The sequence below is a fragment of the Mobula hypostoma genome, chromosome 3 (genome assembly GCF_963921235.1).
Source record: "Mobula hypostoma chromosome 3, sMobHyp1.1, whole genome shotgun sequence".
Classification (NCBI taxonomy): domain Eukaryota; kingdom Metazoa; phylum Chordata; class Chondrichthyes; order Myliobatiformes; family Myliobatidae; genus Mobula; species Mobula hypostoma.
The window spans coordinates 17,476,548-17,501,496 of NC_086099.1; the positions used below are offsets into that span (position 1 = coordinate 17,476,548).

The following is a 24,949-nucleotide window of genomic DNA, read 5'->3' on the forward strand; positions in this document are numbered from 1 at the left end:
TCATCATGGCTGATCCTATTTTCCTCTCAGCCCCAGTCTCCTGCCTTCTCCCTGTATCCCTTCATGCCCTGACCAATCAAGAATCTATCGACCTTTACCTTAAATACAAATAAAGATGGCCTCCACAGCTGCCTGTGCGAAGAATTCCACAGACTCACCACCCTCTGGCTAAAGAAATTCCTCATCTCCATTCTAAAAGGACGCCCCACTATTCCAAGACTGTACCTTCTGGTCTTAGGCTCTCCACCATAGGAAGCATCCTCTCCACATTCAAGCCCTTTCACCATTTGCTAAGTTTCAATGAGGTCACCCCTGGTTCTTCTGAATTCTAGTGACTACAGACCCAGAGCCGTAAGACACTCTTCATATGACAAGCCATTCAGTCCTGGAATCATTTGAGAGGGTCCTTTGAACCCTCTCCAGTTTCAGCGCATCCTTCTAAGATAAGTGGCCCAAACCTGCTCACAATACTCCATCTGAGACCTCGCCAGTGCTTTATAAAGTCTCAACATTATATCTTTGCTTTTAGATAGATAGATAGATATACTTTATTAATCCCAAGGGAAATTTGGTTTTGTTACAGCCGCACCAACCAAGAATAGAGTGTAAATATAGCAATACAAAAAAACCCCAACAATCAAACACCAAAATGCAAACTATGCCAGATGGAAAATAAGTCCAGGACCAGTCTATTGGCTCAGGGTGTCTGACTCTCCACGGGAGGAGCTGCACGTTCGATGGCCACAGGCAGAAACGACCTCCCGTGCCGCCAAGTGTTGTATCACGATGGAATGTGGCCAAAGTTCAACAGTAAAAAGTTCAGTATCCAGTCTGCAAACACGTTCCTCGATTGTAATATACTCCAGATTGCACCATCCGTTGTTAGCCAGAACAGTAAGCACCCTATTCCTTTACGCTTACCGCTCTCAATGCATCTCCAGTCAGCCGGAACGGTATTACCCACTGAACTCCTCTTCTCCAAAGGTCTCTGTTGTCTCGACCCAGTCCTCTTTCCTTGACTTTGTGATCCCCCTCTGTGTGTTTTCCTCCGGATTTCAGCAGGGGTGTCCACCACTCTGTTCGCTAAGCCGGCCGGTCTTTGCTGGTCCGTGGAATACACAATGCGACCTTGCTTCTGACCCGCGTGTCGGGATGTAACCATTTCCAGCGCTAAAGAAAACCCAAATAAAACTCTCTCTACCAGCATGTTAGAGAGGGTGCAGCTTCGACGTGTTACCGTGAGAAAAAAAATACAAAAAAGTAACGTAAATTAAAAAGTAAGAAGAAAGAAAGAATAGATCGGAACGGCTGTACCAGGCTGCATGCACGACCGGCGCATGCGCACTTCTAAGTCCTCCTATATTCTAGTCCTCTTGAAATGAATGCTAACATTGCATTTGCCTTCCTCACCATAGACACAAGTTGCAAATTAACCTTTGGGAATCCTGCAAAAGGACTCCCAAGTCCCTTTGAACCTCAGTTTTTTAAATTTTCTCTCCATTTAGAAAACAGTCAACTCTTTCATTTTTTTCTACTAAAGTGCATGACCATACACTTTTTGACACTGTATTCCATCCTCCTCTTCTTTGCCTGTTCTCTGAATATGTCTAAGTCCTTCTGTAGCCTACTTCCTCAAAACTAACAGCCCCTATAGCTATTTTCATATCGTCTGCAAACTTTGCAACAAAGTCATCATTCCATCATCCAAATCATTGACATATAACGTAAAAGGAATTGATGCCAATACAGATCCCTGTGGAACACCACTAGTCATCAGCAGCCAGTCAGAAATGGCTCCCTTTATTCCTACTCTTTGTCTCCTGCCAATCAGCCGCTGCTTTATCCATGCTAGAATCTTTCCTGTAATACCATGGGCTCGTAGCTTGTTAAGCAGCCTTGTGTGGCACCTTGAAAATCCAAGTATACAACATCACCCGATTCTCCTTTGTCGATCCTGCTTGTTACTTCTTCAAAGAATTCCAACAGATTTGTCAGGCAAGATTTTTCCTTGAGGAGACCATGCTGACTACGGCTATTTTATCATGTGCCTTTAAGTACCCTGACACCTCATCCTCAATAATTGACTCCAACATCTTCCCTACCGCTGAGGTCAGACTAACCGGCCAATAGTCTCCTTTCTTCCGCCTCTTTCCCTTATTGAAGAGTGGAGTGACATTTGCAATTTTCCAGTCTTGCGGAACCATTCCAGAATCTAGTGATACTTGAAAGATCATTACTAAAGCTTTCACAATCTTTTCAGCCACCTCTTTCAGAACTCTAGGGTGTACACCATTTGGTCCAGGTGACTTATCTACCCGCAGACCTTTCAGTTTCTCAAGAACCTTCTCTCGTTTTATGGTAAATTCACACACCTCATGCCCCCTGGCACCTGGATAGAGCTTGGCACTGGTGTCGTTGCAGAGCAATGTGTGGTTAAGTGCCTTGCTCAAGGACACAACACGCTGCCTTAGTTGAGGCTCGAACTAGTGACCTTCAGATCACTAGACTGATGCCTTAACCACCTGGCCACGCGCCAACTAAAGTACCCCATGACCACTGAAACATTGCCCTTTTGGCATGCATTTTCTATCTCCTGTTGTAATTTCCAGGCCACATCCTTACTACTGTTTTGGGGTCTGTATACGACTCCTATCAGTGTTTTTTTATCCTTGCAGTTCCTTAGCTCTATGCACAATGATTCAACATCTATCCCACCCCTTTTGAATGATTTGATTTGGAGGAATGGCCACAGGGGTACTCACACTATCTGTTTAACCCCTTTCCCCATCTTGACTGTCACCTTGTTTGTGTCCTGCACCTTGAGTGCAACTACCTCTCTATATGTCCTATCCATCATCCCCTCAGCCACCCAATTGATCCAGAGCTCACCCAGTTCCAACTCCAACTCCTTAATGTGAAGTGTTAGAAGCTGCAACTGGCTGCACTTCTCGCAGATGTAGTCGTTGGGGACACTGGAGATCTCCCTGCCTTCCCACTTCCTGTAAGAGGAGCCTTCTTTGCTATGTGGCTGCCTGTAAGGAAACAAACCTCAAGGTTGTGTATAGTGTACATACTTTGATAATTAAGGTACTTTGAATGAGATCATCTGTGAATTATCACAGTTTAAGACCAGTTATGGAAGGACAATAAACACTGGTGTGCTGGCAATGCTTGCGTCCCACAAATTAATAAGATTTTGCAGCAAAATTTCCTGCAAATTACTACTTGTCTGCAGGTCTGTCTTTGTAATCGTAAACTTTCTGCTCAGGATCTCCCTAATATGACAACCCTGCAGCTTGTCAACAGGGCTGCTTGTGGGTAGTTCACAATAAGAAGCTGCACAACTTTAAGAAATAGATTCCATCTGATTTCTCTGACTCCAGGTGTAGTTCCAGAGACCTTGAATTCAAAAGCCATGAGGTAATGTCGCAGCTCTATAAGACTCTGGTTACCACACTTGGAGTATCGTGTTTAATTCTGGTCACCTCAATATAGAGATGATGTGGAACCTTCAGAGAAGGTGCAGAGGAGATTTACCAGGATGCTGCCTGAATTAGAGAGCATGTCTTATGAAGAAATGTTGAGCAAGTTTTTCTCTCTGGAGCGAAGAAGGATGAGGTGACTTGAGAGAGGTCTACTAGATAATAGGAGGCATAGACAGAGTGGACAGCCAGACACTCTCCAAGACAAGGGGACTTAACTTTATAGTGTTGGGAGGAGAGTACATAGGGGATGTCATAGGTAGCCTTTTTTAAACACACAGAGAGTGGTGGGTATGTGGAATACCCTGCCAGGGGTGGTGCTAGAATAGAGGCAGATACATTAGGAACATTTAAGAGAATCTTGGGTAGGCACATGGGTGAAAGAAAGATGGAGGACAATGTGGGAGGGGAGGGGTTAAATGATCTTGGAGTAGGTTTAAAAGGTCAACACAACATCATGGGCCAAAAGGCCCATACTGTACTGTATTGTTCTGTATTCTAGTTAGACTACGATTTCTTATTTGGAGTTTGCTTTTCACGATGAAATTACAAGGAATTTTTAAAAAATACTGAATTCACCTGTATCAACTCTCCATGTCTGCATAAGCCAGTATATTGATGGCACATTGGCCTTCATAAATCAATGTATTAAGTACAGAAGGTGGGATATTATGTTGAGTTGTATAGCACATTGGTGAGACCTAATTTGGAGTATTATGTGCAAAATTATGAGGGGTATAGATAGGGTAAATGCAAGCAGGCTTTTTCCACTGAAGTTGGGTGGGACTACAACCAGAGGTCATGGCTTAAGGGTGAAAGGTGAAAATTTTAAGGGGAACATGAGGAGAAAGTTCTTCACTCAGAGGGTCATGAGAGTGTGGAATTAGCTGCCAGCACAAGTGGTTTATGCAAGCTCAATTTCAACATTTAAAAGAAGTTGGGATGGGTACAGTTGCAAGAAAAATTTTGTGAACCCTTTGCAATTACTCATACAATGTGGTCTGATCTTCATCTAAGTCACAATAATAGACAAATACAATCTGCCTAAACAAATAACACACAAACAATTCTACTTCTTGTCAATACTGAGTACACCATTTAAACAGTCACATTCTAGATTCAAAAAAGTATATGAACCTCTGGGGTACTGCCTCTACAAAAGCTATTTGGAGTCAGGTGTTCCAATCAATGAGATGAGATTGGGGGTTGGGTTGTAGAGGTGCCCTGCCGTAATAAAGAGACACACAAAGTCAGGTTACTGACAGAGCCTGCTCTTCTCTAAAGACCTGTAATGAGCACAATACCTCAATCAAAAAGGCTTTCAGAGGACCTCAGAAGAAGAGCTGTAGAAATGCATGAAGCTGGAAAAGGCTACAAAAGCATTTCTAAACACCTGAGTGTTCATCAGTCCACAGTAAGAGAAATTGTCTACAAATAGAGAAAACTCTGTACTGTTGCAACTCTCCCTCGGAGTGGATATCCTGCAAAGATCACACCAAGAGCACAATGTACAATGCTGAAGGAGTTGAAAAAAAAACCAAGGGTAACAGCAAGAGACCTGCAGAAACTTCTAGATCTTGCTAAAGTCTCTGTTCGTGGGTCCACAATAAGAAAAACACTGAACAAGAATGGTTTTCATGGAAGGACATGATGTAAACCACTGCTTTCCAAAACAAAACATTGCAGCACATCTCAAGTTTGCAAAATACAAACCTGGATGTTCCATAACGCTCCTGCATCAATGTTCAGTGGACAGATGAGACAAAAGTTTAACTTTCTGGCAGAAATGCACACTGCTATGTTTGGAGGAAAAAAGGCACCACACACCAACACCAAAACTTCATTCCTACTGAGAAGCATGATGGAAGGAGCATCATGGTTTGGGGCTGCTTTGCTGTCTCAGGGCCTGGACAGCTTGCAATGATTGAGTGAGTAATGAATTCAATATTGTATTATTTTGCAGGAGATTGTCAGGGTATCGGTCTATCATCTGAAGCTTAATGGAAGTTGAATGATGCAACAAGAGAATGATCTGAAACAGAAGAATAAATGAATAACAGAATGGTTTAAACAGGAGAAAATTTGTGTTTTGGAATGTCCAAGTCAGAGTCCAGACCTTAACCCAATTGAGATGCTGTGGCATGACCTGAAGAGGGCTGTTTATGCAAGGTATTCCAGAGATATTGATGAACTGAAGAAGTTTTATATGGAGGAATGGTCAACAATTCCTCCTCACCCGTTGTGCAAATCTAATCAGCAGTTACAAGAAACTTTTGGTGGAGGTTATTGTTGCCAAAGTAGATTCTACCAGTTATGAAATACAAGGGTTCACATACTTTATCCAGCTTGGAGTGTGAATGATTAAATAATGTGTTCAATAAAGACATGAAAAGTACAATTGTTTGTGTTTTAATAGTTTAGGCAGATTGTGTTTGTGACTTAGATGAAGATCATACCACATTTTATGAGTATGAATGCAGAAAACTAGGTAATTGCAAAGGGTTCACAAACTTTTTCTTGAAACTGTACTTGAACAGTAGGGATATAGAGGGCTATGGTCCAGGTGCAGGTCATTGGGCTTAGGTAATTTTAATGGTTTCGACATGGACTGGATGAGACAAAGAGCCAGTTTCTGTGCTGTACTTCTCTATGACTATAATCAGCTTCACATTCACAGAAAAATAGTATTATTTATATGTTGACACACATCTTTCATGAGTGGTATAGACAGGGTAAATGCAAACAGGTTTTTTCCACTGGGATTGACTGAGATTAGAACTAAAGGTTATGGGTTAAGGGTGAAAGGTGAAATGTTTAAGGGGAAAGATGAGAGGGAATTTCTTCACACAGAGGGTGGTGAGCGTGTGGAATGAGCTGCCAGTGGAAGAGGTAGATTTGGGTTTGAATTCAACATTTAAGAGAAATTTGGATGTTTATGTAGATGGGAGAGGTTTGAAGGGTGCAGGTTCACAGGACTAGGCAGATTAATAGTTTAGCAAGGGGCCTGCTGTAGTGTTCTTTGTGGGTGGTGGAGTGGAGATACGTCTCTACCAAAGGAGGTGTAAGGCTCCCCTTTCCTCCCCTAGCCTGCAGGTCACCCTTGGGTGAGGTGTAGCACCCACCCCGATCAGAGTCATGGGAAGCCGTGGGAACAGGTGGTGGATGGTCGTATGAGCAGCTGGTGCCTATCAGAAGTCCTGGTTATCCAACCACTGACACCAGGCAGGAAACCTCTGAAGAGTATTGATAATGACTGGGGTCACCCGTCTTGCAATAGCAAACCACTTCTGTAGAAAAATTTGTTATGAACAATTATTGTCATGAGAACATGATTGCCCATGTCATACGACATGGCACATAATCTTGATGATGATGAATGTTCTCCAACTCTATGACTACAAATTAGGATGTGGTTGTGAATGCGTTCTTCCAATACTACAAATGCAAAACGAATAATCCAAATGTGTGTGATATTCCTCTATACAGTCAAACCAAGAATCACAATGATTAAGTTCAAGAGACATGTAAATAGGCAATGCATGGAAGGAAATGGTCCAAATACAAGCAGATGGGATTGGTGTAGATGGGCAAAAAGAGCATTGTGGACATTGTGGGTGAAAGATCCATTTTTGTGCTGTATGAATCTATGGCTCCATGAAAACCAGTCACCCATATTAAGTACCTAGCCAGGCACAAGTTACTCAGGATCATTTGAGAATAAAATCAGTTGAATATGACCTGAGGTGAGTTGCCAGATCATGTGGTTAGCTGCTGAGAAACCATATACCCACGCACATATTAGTAAGGGAGAAATCATGAAAAGCACAATAGTATCTGCATTGCTTCAGAATCTTTGCCATCAGTTCCAAAAGAAAACAAGAAACTTAAAAGCAACGCATACAAAAAATGCTGGTGAACGCAGCAGGCCAGGCAGCATCTATAGGAAGAGGTACAGTCGATGTACAGACGAAGGGTCTCGGCCCGAAACATCGACTGTACCTCTTCCTATAGATGCTGCCTGGCCTGCTGTGTTCACCAGCACTTTTTGTGCGTGTTGCTTGAATTTCCAGCATCTGCAGACTTCCTCGTGTTTGCGTTTTTTAAAATTTGTTTTTAAATTTAAATCTAAAACTCCAACAATCCACTTCCTAATATTTTCCCCAACATTGTGATAGATCAGCATCTTCCTGTGCTACCTTTAAACTCACCAGGGCTCACATTATTTCTCTCCCTTTAAACTCACCAGAGCCCCGTTCCCTTGCTCCCTTTAAACTCGCCAAGGCCCCTATTCCCTCGCTCCCTTTAAATTTGCCAGGGCTCCCATTACTTCGCTCCCTTTAAACTCGCCAGGGCCCCTGCTTCCTTGCTCCCTTTAAACTCACAAAAGGCCCCCATCCATGCTCTCCCTTTAAATTCACCAGGGTTCCTATTCCCTCGCTCCCTTTAAACTCGCCAGGGCTTCCATTCCCTCATTCCCTTTAAACTTGCCAGGGCCCCAGTTCCCTTGCTCCCTTTAAACTCACCAGGGCCCCCGCACCCTCACTCCCCTTAAACTCACAAGAGGTCCCCATCCCTGCTCTCCCTTTGAACTCACCAGGGCCCCAGTTCCCTCGCTCCCTTTAAACTCGCCAGGGCTCCCGTTCCCTTGCTCCCTCTAAACTCGCGAAAGGCCCCCATCCCTGCTCTCCCTTTAAATTCACTAGGGTCCCCATTCCCTCGCTCTCTTTAAGCAGACCAGCGCCCATGTTCCACACTCCATTTAAACTCACGAGGGCCCTTTTGCTATCTGTGCACTTGTAAAAGCTTAATTCGATCTTTTTCCGAAACTCACTAACATATTAGAACCTTGTTTCCTGTACTTCCTTTGAAATAACCTGGTTCAGTGGAAGATCCCTTAAACTACTGTGTAATGTCCAAAAAGAAAGTGAATTGAATCTCAATCTCTCTCTCTCTCCCTCTCATGCTGCATCTCCTGCTACTTTGCACTATAGCTACACTAGAGCAGTGCACCCTTAACAATAGTTGAAAAGTGTGAACTGACACACATTGGCAAGTTAAGGTTGAGCAGAGCATTCACAGTGAATGACCCTTAGAATGTGTTTAACAGGAGCATGGGGCAAAAATCGTCTGTTGAATGTGACAACATGGTTACAACTTCCCTCCCACAAGATAGGGAGGAAGGCACAGATGAGCACCTGATGATAAAGGCTGTGTAAGCTTGCAGTTTAATTTACAAGTTAACAAAGTCATCTTCGTCTTGACTGATTACTGAGCAATGTGCTGTTTCTCAAAAGGCTTATTGATGCTTTTAGTTTTAATTTTATTTGGTCTTCCAAATATTTCCAATAAAGTGAATGGTCTCAGTGCCAAGTATGTATACGTCACCATAAACTACCCTGAGATTCATGTTCTTGCAGGCATTCACAGAAAAACAAAGAAGTACAATAGAATAAACAAAGACTACACACAAAGACTAAAAACCATTGTGCAAAATATTATGGACTGTGCAAATGCAAAAGAAACTTAGTAATACTGAGAACATGAGTTGTAGAGTCCTTGAAAATGAGTCTATAGGTTGCAAAGTCAGTTCAGTGATGAGGCGACTGAAGTTATCCATATTGGTTGTCTCAGCAAGTCAATGTTTTGGGTGAAGACCCCTCATCAGGATGTAAGTGAATGATTACCGAGGGACTTAAATATGATCAAAAACTTGAATGTTACTGACTACATCATAAGCACCTAACTCATCCCATGACCATTGGGAGAAGATGGAGGCAATCTCCCCATCTATCTACAAAATCCTCCCACATTTCCAAGTCTCTCTGGCCATCCCTCCAGTACCTCACCCTCTCCCATCCCCACTTGTAAACATATAACTTCTGCACCCCAGTGGCCATTCCTCTCAACACACACAAATTGCACCTATGGAAAGGAATCAACAGCTGATGTTTCTGCCTGACCTGATGAGCTCCTCCAGCATTTTGTATGCGTTACGTTTGATTTTCAGGATCTGCAAAATCTTGTGTTTATTATTTCTACTATCTTCTCCATTTTGGCCTCTGCTTTCCAATATAGTGAGATGTTTTCTTTAAAAACAAGTTGTGGGCATCTTTGACATGCCAACATTTATTGTTCATTTCTAAAAGCTTGTAAAGAGAAAAGCTTTTATTTTGTTGTGCAGTTTTTGCTGCTTTTCCACTCCAACTGCACTCAATCATTGTGCTCTATTTATACTCCTCCTGACTTTTGATCAATGAACAATTTCTCTCCATCAGAAGACAGAAAGAGAATTTATGTACAGAAGTAGGGACGATCTTTGATTTCATCCATTCTCACACATCCCCTTTGTTCCTTCCGCTGTCCTCCCTCAGCAACTTAAGCCATGTTGCTTTTCTTAGTTCTCCTGTTCTGGTTTTGTCGACCTAAAACTCCATTTTTCTCCCACGACAATTGCCTTCTATCCTGTCGAGTATCTCCATCATACTGCAGATTTATTTCAGAGTTCCAGCATTTGTAGTTTTTGTTTTCAATTAGCAGAATCTAGACTGCAACCTTGTGGCACATAGTTTATGTTTATGGAAGTGCAGTGAAAATGCAGCACTCAATCAGGCCAGTTGTCTCCTCCGCTCCATTTTCTCAAATGCTCACCATCAATGTCCCCCTATAACAGGGGTTCCCAACCTTTTTTATGCCACAGACCCTTATAATTAACCAAGGGATCTGTGGACCCCTGGTTGAGACCACCAGCAGTCTGTTCCTTTCTTCCTGTGCTACATCAATCTAAAATTCACCTGAATTAATTATCTGCAATCATCCATCAGGGAAGAGACTCATTGTCACCAGTCTCCAGAATTCATTTTTCAATGTGTTGGCCACTCTTACAGACGTTAAAGTCAGAGTCATTGAGTCAAAGAGCTTTAGAGCAGAGAAACAGACCCTTTGACCCATCTATTCTGTGCCGAACTATTATTCTGCTTAGTCCTATCGAGCTGGACCTGGTCCATAGCTCTCCATAACCCTCCCATCTATGTATCTAACCAAATTTCTCTTAAATGTTGAAATCAAACCCGCACCCACCACTTCAGCTGGCAGATCATTCCTCACTCTCACCACCCTCTAAGTGAATAGGTTGTCCCTTATGTTCCCCTCCAGAGGCCCAGTCAGCGGCGGGACGCGGTTTCTCGCAGGTTGGCGGCGTTTGTTTAAAAGGAGAGCTTCACAGGTGTTCGGATATTCTGGAGGCCAAGTCAACAGCAGGAGCAGAGCACAGCAAATTAAATAAAAGTACAAGTGGGGCGGCCATTGTTAGAAGTAGGCGAGTGGTAAGAGTAGGCGTGTCAGGCTTTGGCCCTGGGTACATTTCTGTTAAGGTTAATTTTTTTTCCCTCTCTCTTGCAGTACTTAGTGTAGTAAATGGGCATTATGTGTTCTTCATGCCAGATGTTGAGGTCCTGAGAGATTCAGTCTCCCAGGGAACTAGATCTGTGTGAAGTGCATCCAGCTGCAGCTCCTTGAAGACCTTGTTAGGGATCTGGAGAAACAGCTGGATGACCTTTGGCTTATACGAGAAACAGAGAGAGAGGAGACAATCGATCAGAGTTACAGGGAAGTAGTCACCCCGAAGTTGCAGGAAGTGAGTAGCTAGGTGACTGTCAGGAGAAATGGAAATGTGAATAGGCAGTTAGCGCAGAACACCCCTGTGGCCATTCTCCTCAAAAATAAGTATACAGTTTTGGAGCAACACACACAAAACACTAGAGGAACTCAGCAGGCCAGGCAGCATCTATGGAAAAAGCAGTCAGCATTGCAGGCCAAAACCCCTCAGCGGGACTGCAGAAAAAAAAGCTAAGGAGGAGATTTGAAAGGTGGAGGGAGGGGAGAGAGAAACACCAGGCGATAGGTGAAATTTGGAGGGGGAGGGATGAAGCGAAGAGCTAGGAAGGTGATTGTGTGTGTTGCTCGGATTTCTAGCATCTGCAAATTTTCTCTTGTTTATACAGTTTTGGAGACTGTTGTGGGGGATGACCTCCCAGGGGAATTTTGTGGAGACTGCTTACTGGCATTGAGCATTAGTCTGTGGTGAAGAAGGGAAAGAGGGAGAAGAGAAGAGATGGTGATAGGGGACTCAATAGTCAGGGGAACAGATAGGAGATTTTGTGGACTTGAAGGGGACACCTGGACGGTATGTTGCCTCCCAGGTGCCAGGGTCAAGGACATCTCGGACCGCGTTCACAGCATTTTAGAGAGGGAGGGATAGCAGCCAGATGTCTTGGTATGTACTAGTACCAATGACATAGGAAAGAAAAGCAAAGAGATCCCACAGAAAGAACCTAGAGAGGTAGGCAGAAAGCTGAGAAGCAGGACCTCCGGGATAGTAACTTCTGGATTGCTACATGTCCCACGTACTAGTGAGGGTAGAAACAGGATAATTTGGCAGATTAATGCATGGCTGAGAAGCTGGTGCAGGGGGCAGGGCTTCAGGTTCTTGGATCATTGGGATCTATTCTGGGGGAAGCATGACCAGTTCAAAAGGGACAGGTTGCATTTGAACCCAAGAGGAACCAATATTCTTATGGGTAGGTTTGTTAGAGTTGTAGGGGAGAGTTTAAACTAAAATGGCAGGTTGGTGGGAACCAGAGTGAAGGGACTCAGGATAAGACAGATAGTAAAAAAGCAGATAGCATGCAGACAGACTTTCAGGCAGGGCAGGCATATCACAGGACAAAATTGCAGCCAGCAGGGTCAGTATCAGTCCACGTGATGCAAAATCAAAACGTACTCGAAGTATTATATCTCAATGCACGGAGTGTAAGAAATAAGGTGGATGATCTTGTTGCACTATTACAGATGGCCAGGTGTGATGTTGTGGCCATCAGTGAATCGTGGCTGAAGGATGAATGTAGTTGGGAGCTAAATGTCCGAGGTTACAAATTGTATCGGAGGGATAGGAAGGTAAGCAGAGGGGGTGGCGTGGCTCTGCTGGTAAAGAATGGCATCAAACCAGGAGAAAGATGTGACACAGGATCGGATGATGTTGAATCCTTGTGGGTTGAGTTAAGAAACTGCAAGGGTAAAAGGACCCTGACGGCAGTTATATACAGGCCTTTAAACGGTAACTGGGATGTGATCTACAGATTACAAGAGGAAATAGAAAAGGCGTATCAAAAGGGCAATTTTTTGGTAGTCATGGGAGATTTCAGCATGCTGATCGATTGGGAAAATCAGGTTGGTAATGGATCTCAAGAGAGTTATTTAGTTCAATGCCTAAGAGATAGCTTTTCAGAGCAGTTTACCATTGAGCCTAGTAGGCTCAGCTATACTGGATTGGGTGTTAGGTAATGAACTGGTGGTGATTCAGGAGCTTAAGGTAAAAGGACCCTTAAGAACCAGTGATCACAATATGATTGGGTTCAATTTGAAATTTGATAGGGAGAAAGTAAAGGTGACGTAGCAGTATTTCAGTGGAGTAAAGGAAATTACAGTGACATGAGAAAGGTGTTGGCTAAAGTAAATTGAAAGGAACTGCTGGCAGGAATGACAGCAGAGCAGCAATGGCACGAGTTTCTGGGAATATGAGGAAGGTGCAGGATAAATGTTTTCCAAAAATGAAGAAATACTCAAATGGCAAAATAGTACAACCATGGCTGACAAGGGAAGCCAAAGCTAATATAAAAACAAAAGAGGGCATAAAGTAAAGCAAAAAATAGTGGTAAGATTGAGGACTGGGAAACTTTTAAGAATCTACAGAGAGCAACTAAAGGAATCATTAGAAGGGAAAAGATGAAATATGAAAGCAAGCTAGCAAATGATATCAAAGTGGATAGTAAAAGCTTTTTCAAGCATGTAAAAAATAAAAGAGATGAGAGTGGATATAGGATTGCTAGAAAATGAGACCAGAGAAATAATAATAGGGGACGAGGAGATGGCAGATGAACTAAATGAGTATTTTCCATCAGTCTTCACCGTGAAAAACACCAGCGATGTGCCAGATGTTGTAGTATGTAAAGGAAGAGAAGTGAGTGCACTCACTATTACAAGGGAGAAGGTGCTCAAAAAGCTGAAAGACCTTAGGGTACATAAGTCACCCGGACCAGATGAACTGCACCCTAGGGATCTGAAAGAGGTAGCGTTAAGAGATTGTGGAGGCATTAGCAAAGATCTTTCAAAAATCATTGGACTCTGGCATGGTCCCAGAGGACTAAAACATTGCAAATGTCACTCCACTCATTAAGAAAGGAGGAAGGAGCAGAAAGGAAATTATAGACCAGTTAGCTTGACCTCAGTGTTGGAATCAATTGTTAAGTATGAAGTTATGGAGTACTTGGTGACACAGGACAAAATAGGACAAAGTCAGCATGGTTTCCGTAAGGGAAAATCTTACCTGACAAGCCTGTTGGAATTCTTTGAAGAGATTACAAGTAGGATAGATACAGGGGACGCAGTGGATGTTGTATATTTCGATTTTCAGAAGGCCTTTGACAAGGTGTCACACATCAGGCTGCTACTAAGTTAAGAGCCTATGGTATAACAGGAAAGTTACTGGCATGGTTAGAGCATTGGCTGATCGGTAGGAGGCAGCGAATGGGAATAAAAGGATTCTTTTCTGGTTGGCTGCCAGTGGCTAGTGGTGTTCCGCAGGGGTCGGTGTTAGGACTGCGTCTTTTTATGCCGTAGATCAATGATTTAGATGATGGCATTGATGGCTTTGTTGCCAAGTTTACAGATGATACAAAGATTGGTGGAGGGGCAGGTAGTGTTGAGGAAACAGGTATGGTGCAGAAAGACTTAGGGACAGTTTAGGAGAATGGGGAAGAAAGTGGCAAAGAAATACAATGTTGGAAAATGCATGGTCATGCATGTTGGTAGTAGAAATAAATGTGCAGACTATTTTCTAAAAGGGGAAAAAATCTAAAAATCTGAGATGCAGAGGGACTTGGGAGTCCTTGTGCACAACACCCTAAAGGTTATCTTGCAGGTAGAGTCTGTGGTGAGGAAGGCAAATGCAATGTTAGCATTCATTTCAAGAACATTTGAATACAAGAGCAGGGATGTGATGCTGAGGCTTTATAAGGCACTGGTAAGGCCTCACCTTGAGTATTGTGAACAGTTTTGGGTTCCTCATTGAAGAAAAAATGTACAGGCATTGCAAATGGTTCAGAGGCGGTCGACAAGGATGCTTCTGGGTATGAAAGGGCTATCATATGAGTAACGTTTGATGGCTCTGGGTCTGTACTTGCTGGAATTTAAAAGGATGAGGGGCGGATCTCATTGAAAACTTTGAATGTTGAAAGGCCTAGACAGAGTAGATGTGGAACGGATGTTTCCCAGGGTGGGGGAGTCTACGACAAGAGGGCACAGCCTCAGGATAGAAGGGCGCCCATTTAAAACAGAGAAGTGGAGAAATTTCTTTAGCCAGAGGGTGGTGAATTTGTGGAATTTGTTGCCACATGCAGCTGTGGAGGCCAGGTCGTTGGGTGTATTTAAAGCAGGTTCTTGACTGGACGCAGCATCAGCCATGATTGAATAGCAGAGCAGACTAGATGGGCCAAATGGCCTAATTTTGCTCTCATGTCTTATGGTTGTTCCAATATCTTATGGTCTTATGGCCTAAATACTTCACCTTTCACATTTAACCCACGACCTCTAGTTCCGGTCTTACCCAACCTCAGTAATCTATCCATACCGCTCATATTATTCAAAGATTCAAATGATTCAAAGTACATTTTTTTCAAAGAATGTATAAATTATACAACCTTAAGATTTGTTTGCTCACAGGTAGCCACAAAGCAAGAAACCCAAAAGAACTCAATTAAAGAAAAAAAAGAAAAAAAGAAAAGACCAACACCCGACATGCAAGAGAAAGAAAACAAAACACAAACTCATGCAAACAATTGAAGCCAACAACACACTCTGAACCAGAATTGAGGCTTCAGATCGGAACACTGGAGTAGGCCCTGAGTGATCTCATAAGTATACTGGCAATAAAGATCACCCTCACAAACAACTTTCCTACAATAGGCTGTGGCTGTTGCAAAATAAAAACTGCTAAATAATACAGGCTAAACCTGAGGGTAATTACACTGATCATTTTAGTGTTGAACTGACTTAAGTTATCCACACTAGTTCAGGAGCCTGATGGCTGAAGGGTTATTAACTATTCCTGAACCTGGTGGTGTAGGACCCAAGGCTCCTGTACCTCCTTCCCAATGGCAGCAGCGAGAACAGTGCGTGGCCTGAACTGTGCAATAGTTTTTTGAACACTATCACTTTTTCTTTGATTTCTACTGATTAAAATTTAATGCGGATATTGTAAGTTGCAAGCATTTTGACTATCACAAATTGAGGAAGAGAAGAGCAGACCATTTGAGAAGTGATGTGTTGCAACTCTGTTCAATGAGATTGTGCTACCTTACCTCCTTTCTGATGGCAGCAGCAAGAAGAGAGCATTGCCTGGATGATGGGGGTCCTTGATGATGGATGCTGCTTTCTTTGGCAGCAGTCTTTGTAGATGTGCTCAATGGTGGGGAGGGCTTTTCCTGTGATGGACAGGACTCTATCCAACACTCAGGTAGGTTTTTCCATTCTTGGGCATTGGTGTTTCAATACCAGGCAGGTCATGTTGCAACCAGTCAATATACTCTCCATTGTGCATCTACAGGCGGGAGGAGAAGATGGTGACGCGACGCAGCACGCGCAGCTCTCCGGTGAAATGATATCGTATTTGTAAGTAGGATGCCGTGCACAATTCTGATTTGATGGAGACAGACATGAGAAGCACAGAGGAACATCTGGAGAAATTTCTGAAATGCCCGGTTCGTTGCCGCTGCTGTGCGATCGAGAATCTCCGGAGGGAAGGCCCCAAGATCCCTGGCTTTGCCTGCTGCTGGTGACCGAGGCTGGGGTCGAAGCGTTCGGCAGAGATGGTGCTCGGTACTCGGTGTCAGGGGGCTGATCGGAGCTTGAAGTTTTCGGATGACTCAGAGTCAGACTGTGGTCGGGCATGGCAGGGAGAGTTTTCTTCCTTCTCCCATCTGTGTGATATGTGGGACTTTTTGAACTTTTTTACTGTGACCATGGCCTGTTCTTCATCAAGTTATGGTATTGTTGCACTGTTGTAACTATATGTCATAATTATGTGGTTTTTGTTAGTTTTTCAGTCTTGGTCTGTCCTGCGTTTCTGTGATATCACACCGGAGGAATATTGTATCATTTCTTAATGCATGCATTACTAAATGACAATAAAAGAGGACTGCGCGTCCTCATAATCTAATCTAATCTAATCTAACAGAGGTTTGTCCAAGTTTTAGATGACATGCCAAATCTGTAGAAACCTCTAAGAAAGTACAGGAGCTGCTGTCGTTTTTGAAATGGCACTATATTCTAGTCCCAGGACGGATCCCAAGGAATGATAACACTAAGGAATTTAAATTTACTGACCCTCTCGACTTCAGATCCCCTAGTGACAACTGGTTCATGGACCTCAGTTTTCTTCCTACTGTAGTTAAATTTCAGATCTTTGGTATTGCTGATGTTGAGTGACAGGTTTTTGTTTTGGCACCAACCAGATTTTCAATGTCCCTCCGATTTGTCACCACCTTTGATTCCACATCCTACTCATCATGAGCTTGCCCATTCATTGAACCTTTCTATGTTATCATTAAGTCTCTCTACGTCCTTCTTGCACTTCATACTACCACCATTGCATCTCATCTCCTTCTTCACATCATCATCATGATAGCTTGTCACACCAAACAGTCAGCCGCTCTAGTGTGGTTGATGTTGAGCAGGTCAGTGTCAGCTAAATCAGGTGAGAGTGGGCAGTTGCGCAGAACGTGTTCAGTGTTCTGCACCCTTTCGCCACACTCACAGGATTGGCTGGTCTTTAAACCCCACTTCACCATATTGTCTCCCGTCCAACAAACTCCCGCTCTCGCTCTGTTGAGAGTGCACCACTTCCGTCTGTCAAGCAGTGTCCTGTCTGGCAACATTTCTGTGGGGTCTTGCACTGTATTGTTTGGTGGGGTTCTGGCTTCTGTTTGTTGCCAGAGGTCAATCCTGTATGTTTGGGGAGATTTTCCGTGCGGTAGTTCCTCCACTGGACCAAAGCTTTTCCTCGATTTTAGGCGGCTGGAAACTGGAGCATGATGATGTAGTGGTTACCGTGGATCCGAGTTCTGTTTACCTTTTTCAATTTTTGTTGTAGTGTGTCTTCGGATCTCTGGGGCAGCAATGCCTGCAAGTCTGTAAATGATGTTAGTGGGTGTGGGGCGCAGTGTGCCCGTGATTATTCGGCAGGCTTCTTTAAGCAACGGGTCTATTTTCTTTGCATGGACTGATCTGCCCCACACAGGTGCACAGTATTCTGCAGGTGCATAGCAGAGTGCAAGGGCAGTTGATCTAAGTGTGTGAGCATTAGCTCCCCATTTCGTGCCTGCTAATTTTTTCCTGACGAAGGGTTCCAGGGGTTCCAGCCCGAAACATCGACCGATCTTTTCCACGGATGCTGCCCGACCTGCCGAGTTCCTTCAGCGTGTTGCGAGTGTTGCTTTGACCCCAGCATCTGCAGATTATTTTGTGCTTTTTTCAAGAGAGAACTGTGAAAGCCAACTTTCCCTCGGAGTTTTTGGATGTGGGTGGCAAATGAGAGCGTCCTATCTAGTGTCACGCCCAGGTAAATTGGCATCGGATGGTGTTCGAGCTCCTTCCCACACCAGAAGATCTTGAGTTTCTGAGCTGCTTCTCGATTCCTCAGGTGGAATGCACACACTTGAGTTTTTGATGGATTTGGGATCAGAGACCATTTTTCGTAATACTGTTTCATTGCTTCAAGAACTGCTGTAAGTCGTACTTCAACTTCTTGGAAGGAGTTAGCTTGTGTTGCTATGCATAGGTCGTCTGCACAGATAAACCTGCGTGTGTTAGGAAAGGTTGGATGGTCATTTGTGTAAACATTAAATAGTAGAGGTGCCAGGACGGATCCCTGTGGTAGTCCGTTCTTTTGTGAATGCCACCTACCCTTAATTACATTCATTTCTACATAAAATCTGTGATTTTCTAGGAGGTTTCTTATTACTTTGACTGTGTTTCATTCTTTAACATTTTAGATAATTTCAGTCGAAGGCTGTGATTCACAGTGTCGTATGCAGGGCTGGATTAAGCTAGTGCGGGGCCTGTAGCATATGTTATAAAGGGGCCCTAAATTTTAAAAATGCACATAAGTATTAAAACATAATTTACTTGCATAGTAAAGTAATTCAATTTTTTCATTTGCTATACAGCAAGATAATACAACAAATGTCTGACACTTCAGTAATAGTATTACTTACATGTAGGTATCAATTTCAAATGTCAAAAGTAACAAAACTACAATTTAAAAGCAAACAACAGGAATTCTGCAGATGCTGGAAATTCAAGCAACATACATCAAAGTTGCTGGTGAACGCAGCAGGCCAAGCAGCATCTGTAGGAAGAGGTGCAGTCGACGTTTCAGGCCGAGACCCTTCGTCAGGACTAACTGAAGGAAGAGTGAGTAAGGGATTTGAAAGTTGGAGAGGGAGGGGGAGATCCAAAATGATAGGAGAAGACAGGAGGGGGAGGGATAGAGCCGAGAGCTGGACAGGTGATAGGCAAAAGGGGATACGAGAGGATCATGGGACAGGAGGTCCGGGAAGAAAGACAAGGGGGGGGGGTGACCCAGAGGATGGGCAAGAGGTATATTCAGAGGGACAGAGGGAGAAAAAGGAGAGTGAGAGAAAGAATGTGTGCATAAAAATGAGTAACAGATGGGGTACGAAGGGGAGGTGGGGCCTTAGCAGAAGTTAGAGAAGTCGATGTTCATGCCATCAGGTTGGAGACTACCCAGACGGAATATAAGGTGTTGTTCCTCCAACCTGAGTGTGGCTCCATCCTTACAGTAGAGAAGGCCGTGGATAGACATGTCAGAATGGGAATGGGATGTGGAATTATCCACGGCCTCCTCTACTGTAAGGATGAAGCCACACTCAGGTTGGAGGAACAACACCTTATATTCCGTCTGGGTAGTCTCCAACCTGATGGCATGAACATCGACTTCTCTAACTTCCGCTAAGGCCCCACCTCCCCCTCGTACCCCATCTGTTACTCATTTTTATGCACACATTCTTTCTCTCACTCTCCTTTGCTCCCTCTGTCCCTCTGAATATACCTCTTGCCCATCCTCTGGGTCACCCCCCCCCCCGTCTTTCTTCCCGGACCTCCTGTCCCATGATCCTCTCGTATCCCCTTTTGCCTATCATCTGTCCAGCTCTCGGCTCTATCCCTCCCCCTCCTGTCTTCTCCTATCATTTTGGATCTCCCCCTCCCCCTCCAACTTTCAAATCCCTTACTCACTCTTCCTTCAGTTAGTCCTGACGAAGGGTCTCGGCCTGAAACGTCGACTGCACCTCTTCCTACAGATGCTGCTTGGCCTGCTGCGTTCACCAGCAACTTTGATGTATGTTGCTACAATTTAAAAGTTACATTTTCTGGATTCAGCATCAGCAAATTTGTCGATGATACTGGAAATATCTATTTCACGCAGAAGTTCATGGTCAATGCTCATTAGAGTGAGATTGTTCAATCTGTTTTGACCCATGGTGCTCCTTAGTTCATTTTTAATGCTTTTCAGTTTTGATAATGAGCATTCTCCACTGCAGTTGGTAACCATGAGTGACAAATAGATGTGCAAGGCATTTTCTACATTTGGAAAACATGACTCCAAAGAATTTTCAGTTATCAAACGGTACAACTGTAACACTACTAGGTCTTGTTTGGCGCCCATGTGAGAAGCAAGATCAGTTTTCAACAGTTCAGTAAACTGCACAAATTCTTCATCAAGGCTTTTTTCCAGATCTTCCAGATATGATTTATTAAGATTTGATGACCTCTTTACGATCTCTTCAGGTGTAAACGACTGTAACTGATGAAGGAATCCAAAAACACCATTCACCTTTAGATAAGCTTTCTGCCTTTTTGACAGGGCAGAAAGCAAGCTGTCAATAATGGCAAGAAATGTTCGGCTTTTAAACTTCTGAGAAGGCGTTTGAGATTCATCAAGTGGATCAAGAGTGCTAGAACCACTGAAATCAGCATACACGCAATTTTGCTTGTGTTTTCTTCAAGTTTGCTGTTGATAATCTTCACACTTAGTCAGATCCTTGGCTTTTTGCTCAATGTCTGAAAAAGCAGACCGCATAGCTTGAATATATCCATGCAAGGATTCACAGAATGCACAAGCTATGTTCAGGTCTTGGCCAGAAGACTGCAAAGAAGCACTGGTCATTTGAAAACACTGTAATACTTGATCCCACATTATGACCATTATTCCTGTTTCCAACTTCATCATGGTTGAAAGGAGTCGACGAGCCTGTTGTCGACACTCTGCCTTCTCATTATTGTTATTTGAAATGTCATCCAAGACTTGTTTTATTGCAGAAAAGCTGTGTAAAAGTGCTTTTGTTGCATCTGCACGAGCTGACCACCTGGTATCTGACAGTCTTTTCACAATGGGCAAATGAGCACCACCATCAGATAATGCAGTAGAAAGGAGATCCCACCGATAAGTAGAAGCAGAGAAAAATGCGTACAGGCTTTCTACAAATTGAAAGAAAATTAATGCTTCTTGACAACATTCAGCAGCACATTTTCCAACCAAATTTAGTGAATGTGCAAAACATGGAATGTAATCCGCAAATTTATTCAGCTCTTTAATTCGTGCTTGTAAGCCACTATACTTGCCACTCATATTGCTGGCATTGTCATAACCCTGACCACGGCAGTCTTTTATATCAATGTCATTTTCCTTTAAAAAGTCAAGTAAACTTTGAGTGAGGTGTTCAGCACTATGACCTTCCATATCCAAAAACTTCACAAATCTTTCAACTGGTCCAGACGGCAAAACATAGCACACAGTCAAAGTCAGTAGCGCACCCTCCAGCGGCGTAACAGCGCACCCTACAGTGGCTTGGGAGTGTGGGAGATAGCACAAAGATCACCACGACACAGCAAGGAGCCAACACACGCCTGCGCGCACATACCATGCAGCATGCAGCTCCCCCAACATGAAAACAACAGCATTGCCAGATCGTCGTGAGACAGTGAGATGCCGATTTCACCAGACTGCAGCTTGCAAGCATTTAGTGTAGGGCCTGTAGCATATGCTACTTTTGCTACTAGGTTAATCTGGCACTGGTCGTATGCTGCTGTTAAATCAACGAATACTGCCCCTGTAATTTGTTGTATTTCAAAGCCATCCTCAATATACTGGGTTAAATTCAGGATTTGACCGCATTATTTGTATAGACTGAACACGTGGCCCCAGCACCAATATCTACAAGACACACAGCCCAGTAACCTCTTTATTCCTACTGTTTTCTGTTCATTACCTAAATCTTAACCCATGCTTGTAAATTAGCTCCATTATTGTACAATTCATCTTAATGATCTTTGCTGTGGTATTACATCAAAAACCTTTTTGACGGTCTAATTATAGCTTCATGTGTCCAACATGAATATCCTTTCAAAAATTCACAGCAGCTCTGCCCAACTCAATTATTTTCAAAGTGCCATGTTATCACATCCTTAACATTAGATTCCTGCATTTTCCATGTTATTAAAGTCACACCTAATTAGTCAGTGTTACTTTGCAGCCTTTCTCCCTTTCTTCCATCGATTATAGATTACAAAAATCATATTTTTGCAAAAGAATAAAGCCACATTTACGTGAATGAGAAGAACCTTTGCCCTCAGATTGCAGCATCATTGCAAAGAAGCATTATCTTTAAAATTAATGCACGCTCATTCAAGGGTGCTGTCAAGAAATACGTGCAAAACTGCCCAGCAACATCTGTGCCGTGGTCTCTACTTAACAAGGGAACAACTCCAATGTTTTTACTGTACTTCACCACATTTTCATTTCAATTTTTTTCCAAGATCTTAAATAATTTGGTATATGTATTTACAAGTAGCGGTATTTCTCATTCCACACACCACAAATAAATGGTTTCAATCTTCAGTTACTACAGTACAATATAACTTATCCTCAGACACTGCAGCAACATCACAAGAAATCAACAGTTCAGAATCAAACTTTCAACTTTGAATGCAAACAAAGGTGAAAGAGTATCACATACTAACACACTCAAAATGCTGGAGGAACACAGCAGGTCAAGCAGCATTTACCGAAAGTAATAAAGAACTGATGTTTTGGGTTGAGAACCAAAAATTCCCTATCCTGCACATCACCCGACTCCAACCCTTCTCCTCTTTTTGGACACCTCTGGTCTTCTGAATATATAGATAGAGTCCTGATGAAGGGTCTCGGCCTGAAACACTGACTCTTTATACCTCTCCATAGATGCTGCCTGACCTGCTGAGTTCCTCCAGCACTTTGTGTTATTCTGGATTTCCAGCATCTGCCGAAGCTCTTGTGCTAAAGGTATTACATTTCAACTTACAAAGCAAACTTGCCTTTTAAAAACTGTTCATAGAAATGAGGCTCGATTGCACCAACAGCCATATACTTTCCATCAGATGTCTTGTAAGTCTCATAGAATGGTGCACCAGAATCCAGTAGGTTTTCACCTCTTTGCTGATCCCAAATTCCTATGTGCTGTGATTTCCAAAGCCAGGAGCAACAGTAAGCTGCTCCTTCAACCTGTTGAACATTACAGTCAGAGCTGAAATATGATAATGCAGAACATTTGGAGACAGCACTATAACACTCAACAAATTTGCATCAATTGACTGTAAGGTCATAAGACAATGGACAGAATTAGGCTATTCAGCCTATCGAGTCTGCTCTGTCATTCCATCATGGCTGATTTATTATCCCTCTCAAACCCATACTCCTGCCTTCTCCCTGTAACCTTTGACACTTGCTAAAAGCTCTGCTTTAAACATACCCAATGACTTGGACTCAATAACTGTCTGTGGCAATGAATTCCACAGTGATAAAGACTATTCAATGGTCCCCTTAGTACCTTAAGTTGGATTCTTGACCTCACAACCTGCCTCGTTATGGCTTTGCACCTTACTATTTGCCTGCAATACCCTAACTCTAACACTTTATTCTGCACTGTTATTGTTTTCTCTTGTACTATCTCAGTGCACTGATGTGATGAAATAATCTGTACAGATGGCATGTAAAAGAACATTTTTCATTGTGTGCTTTGGAAGTTGTGAAAATAATTACTGAATTTACTAACTTACCATTTCTGTAACCGATCGACATTCTACTGTATCATTTCACAGCCCTTTACACTGCCCACCACCCCACCAAACTTAATGCCAACTGCAAACTTACTAAGCTACCCATTATTTTCATTGAAGCCATTTATATCACAAAGAACAGAGCTTCCAACACCAATTCCTGCAGAACACCACAGGTCACAGACTTCCAAGCAGAATAATACTTTCCATCATTACCCTGTTTTCTACATTATTAAGATTGTTAATAAGTTATCACCTTCACAAAAAAAAAATCAATTGGGTTTGTAAGAGATTACCTGCCCTGCACAAAACAAAACTGATTATCCTCAATCAGGCCAAGTTTTTCCCAATGTGCGTCAATCCTATCCTTTAAAATCCTCTTCAATTGCTTCCTTTCCCATTATTGCGAGGCTCATAGGCCTACAATTTGCTGGATCATCCCCATTTCCTTTCTTGAACAAAGGAACAACATTAGCTACAGTCCTCTGGGACTTTGCCTTTACTAGTAAGGTTACAGAGATCTTCCCCAGAACAGCAATTTCCTGACTTGCCCCTTTCAATGACCTAGCAAACATCAGATCAAGCCCTGGGGACTTATACACCTTGATGCTCTTTGAAAGACGCAACCATATTAACATGTCCCATATTGCTGGAACTATCCTTTATCTTTCTCCTTCATGAATATTAGGGCTTAGGGCTTCCAGTAAGATGGTGGCTCACTCTCTGGGCCCAAAGGAATAATTGTTTGTTCTTTATGTCTTTATGATCACAAGACACCACAGGATATTAAAAACATCAAGCATGGCATGTCTACCCCATTGGCAAGTTGCTCGATAGCGGTGGAGCCATACGCTGCGTACCATGATGCAGAGTTCTTCAGTTACCCAGGGAAGAAGACATCAGAGGCGGTGTGCAGAGGCAGTGTGCGATCTAACAAACTGTGCTTGTGGTTGTCTTGAACTCTTTTCTTGTGATCGCAAGGCCCCGTTGGACATTGGTAACGTAGAATACTGTAAGTTCGGTTCACTGGTTCAGTGGAGAGACGAATGGCGGGGGAGCTGTGTGGTCTCGGTTGTGCTGGGTTGGGGACTGTCTTCTCCTGTTGGTGCTGTCTTGGTGGAAGATAAGCCAGATTGCATTTGTTTGCAGCTGCACTTTTTTGGAGTGTGTAATGATCTGACTGCTCCGGCTTGTTCCTGCTGACAACACTCCATAAACCATCAATCTACACTTCATGACAC

The 24,949-nt window shown here is 43.1% G+C and overlaps 1 protein-coding gene across 9 annotated transcripts in view; it reads right to left on the reverse strand.

Moving 5' to 3' along the window:
* The window catches only part of amacr (alpha-methylacyl-CoA racemase), an 85,476-nt gene that overhangs the window by 18,778 nt on the left and 41,749 nt on the right, over window positions 1-24,949 (reverse strand). For all 9 annotated transcript variants that reach the window (XM_063042720.1, XM_063042717.1, XM_063042716.1 and 6 more), the window contains one exon: window positions 22,968-23,154. In XM_063042720.1, coding sequence (XP_062898790.1) covers window positions 22,968-23,154 — 187 coding nt within the window. The remainder of the gene's footprint in view (window positions 1-22,967; window positions 23,155-24,949) is intronic.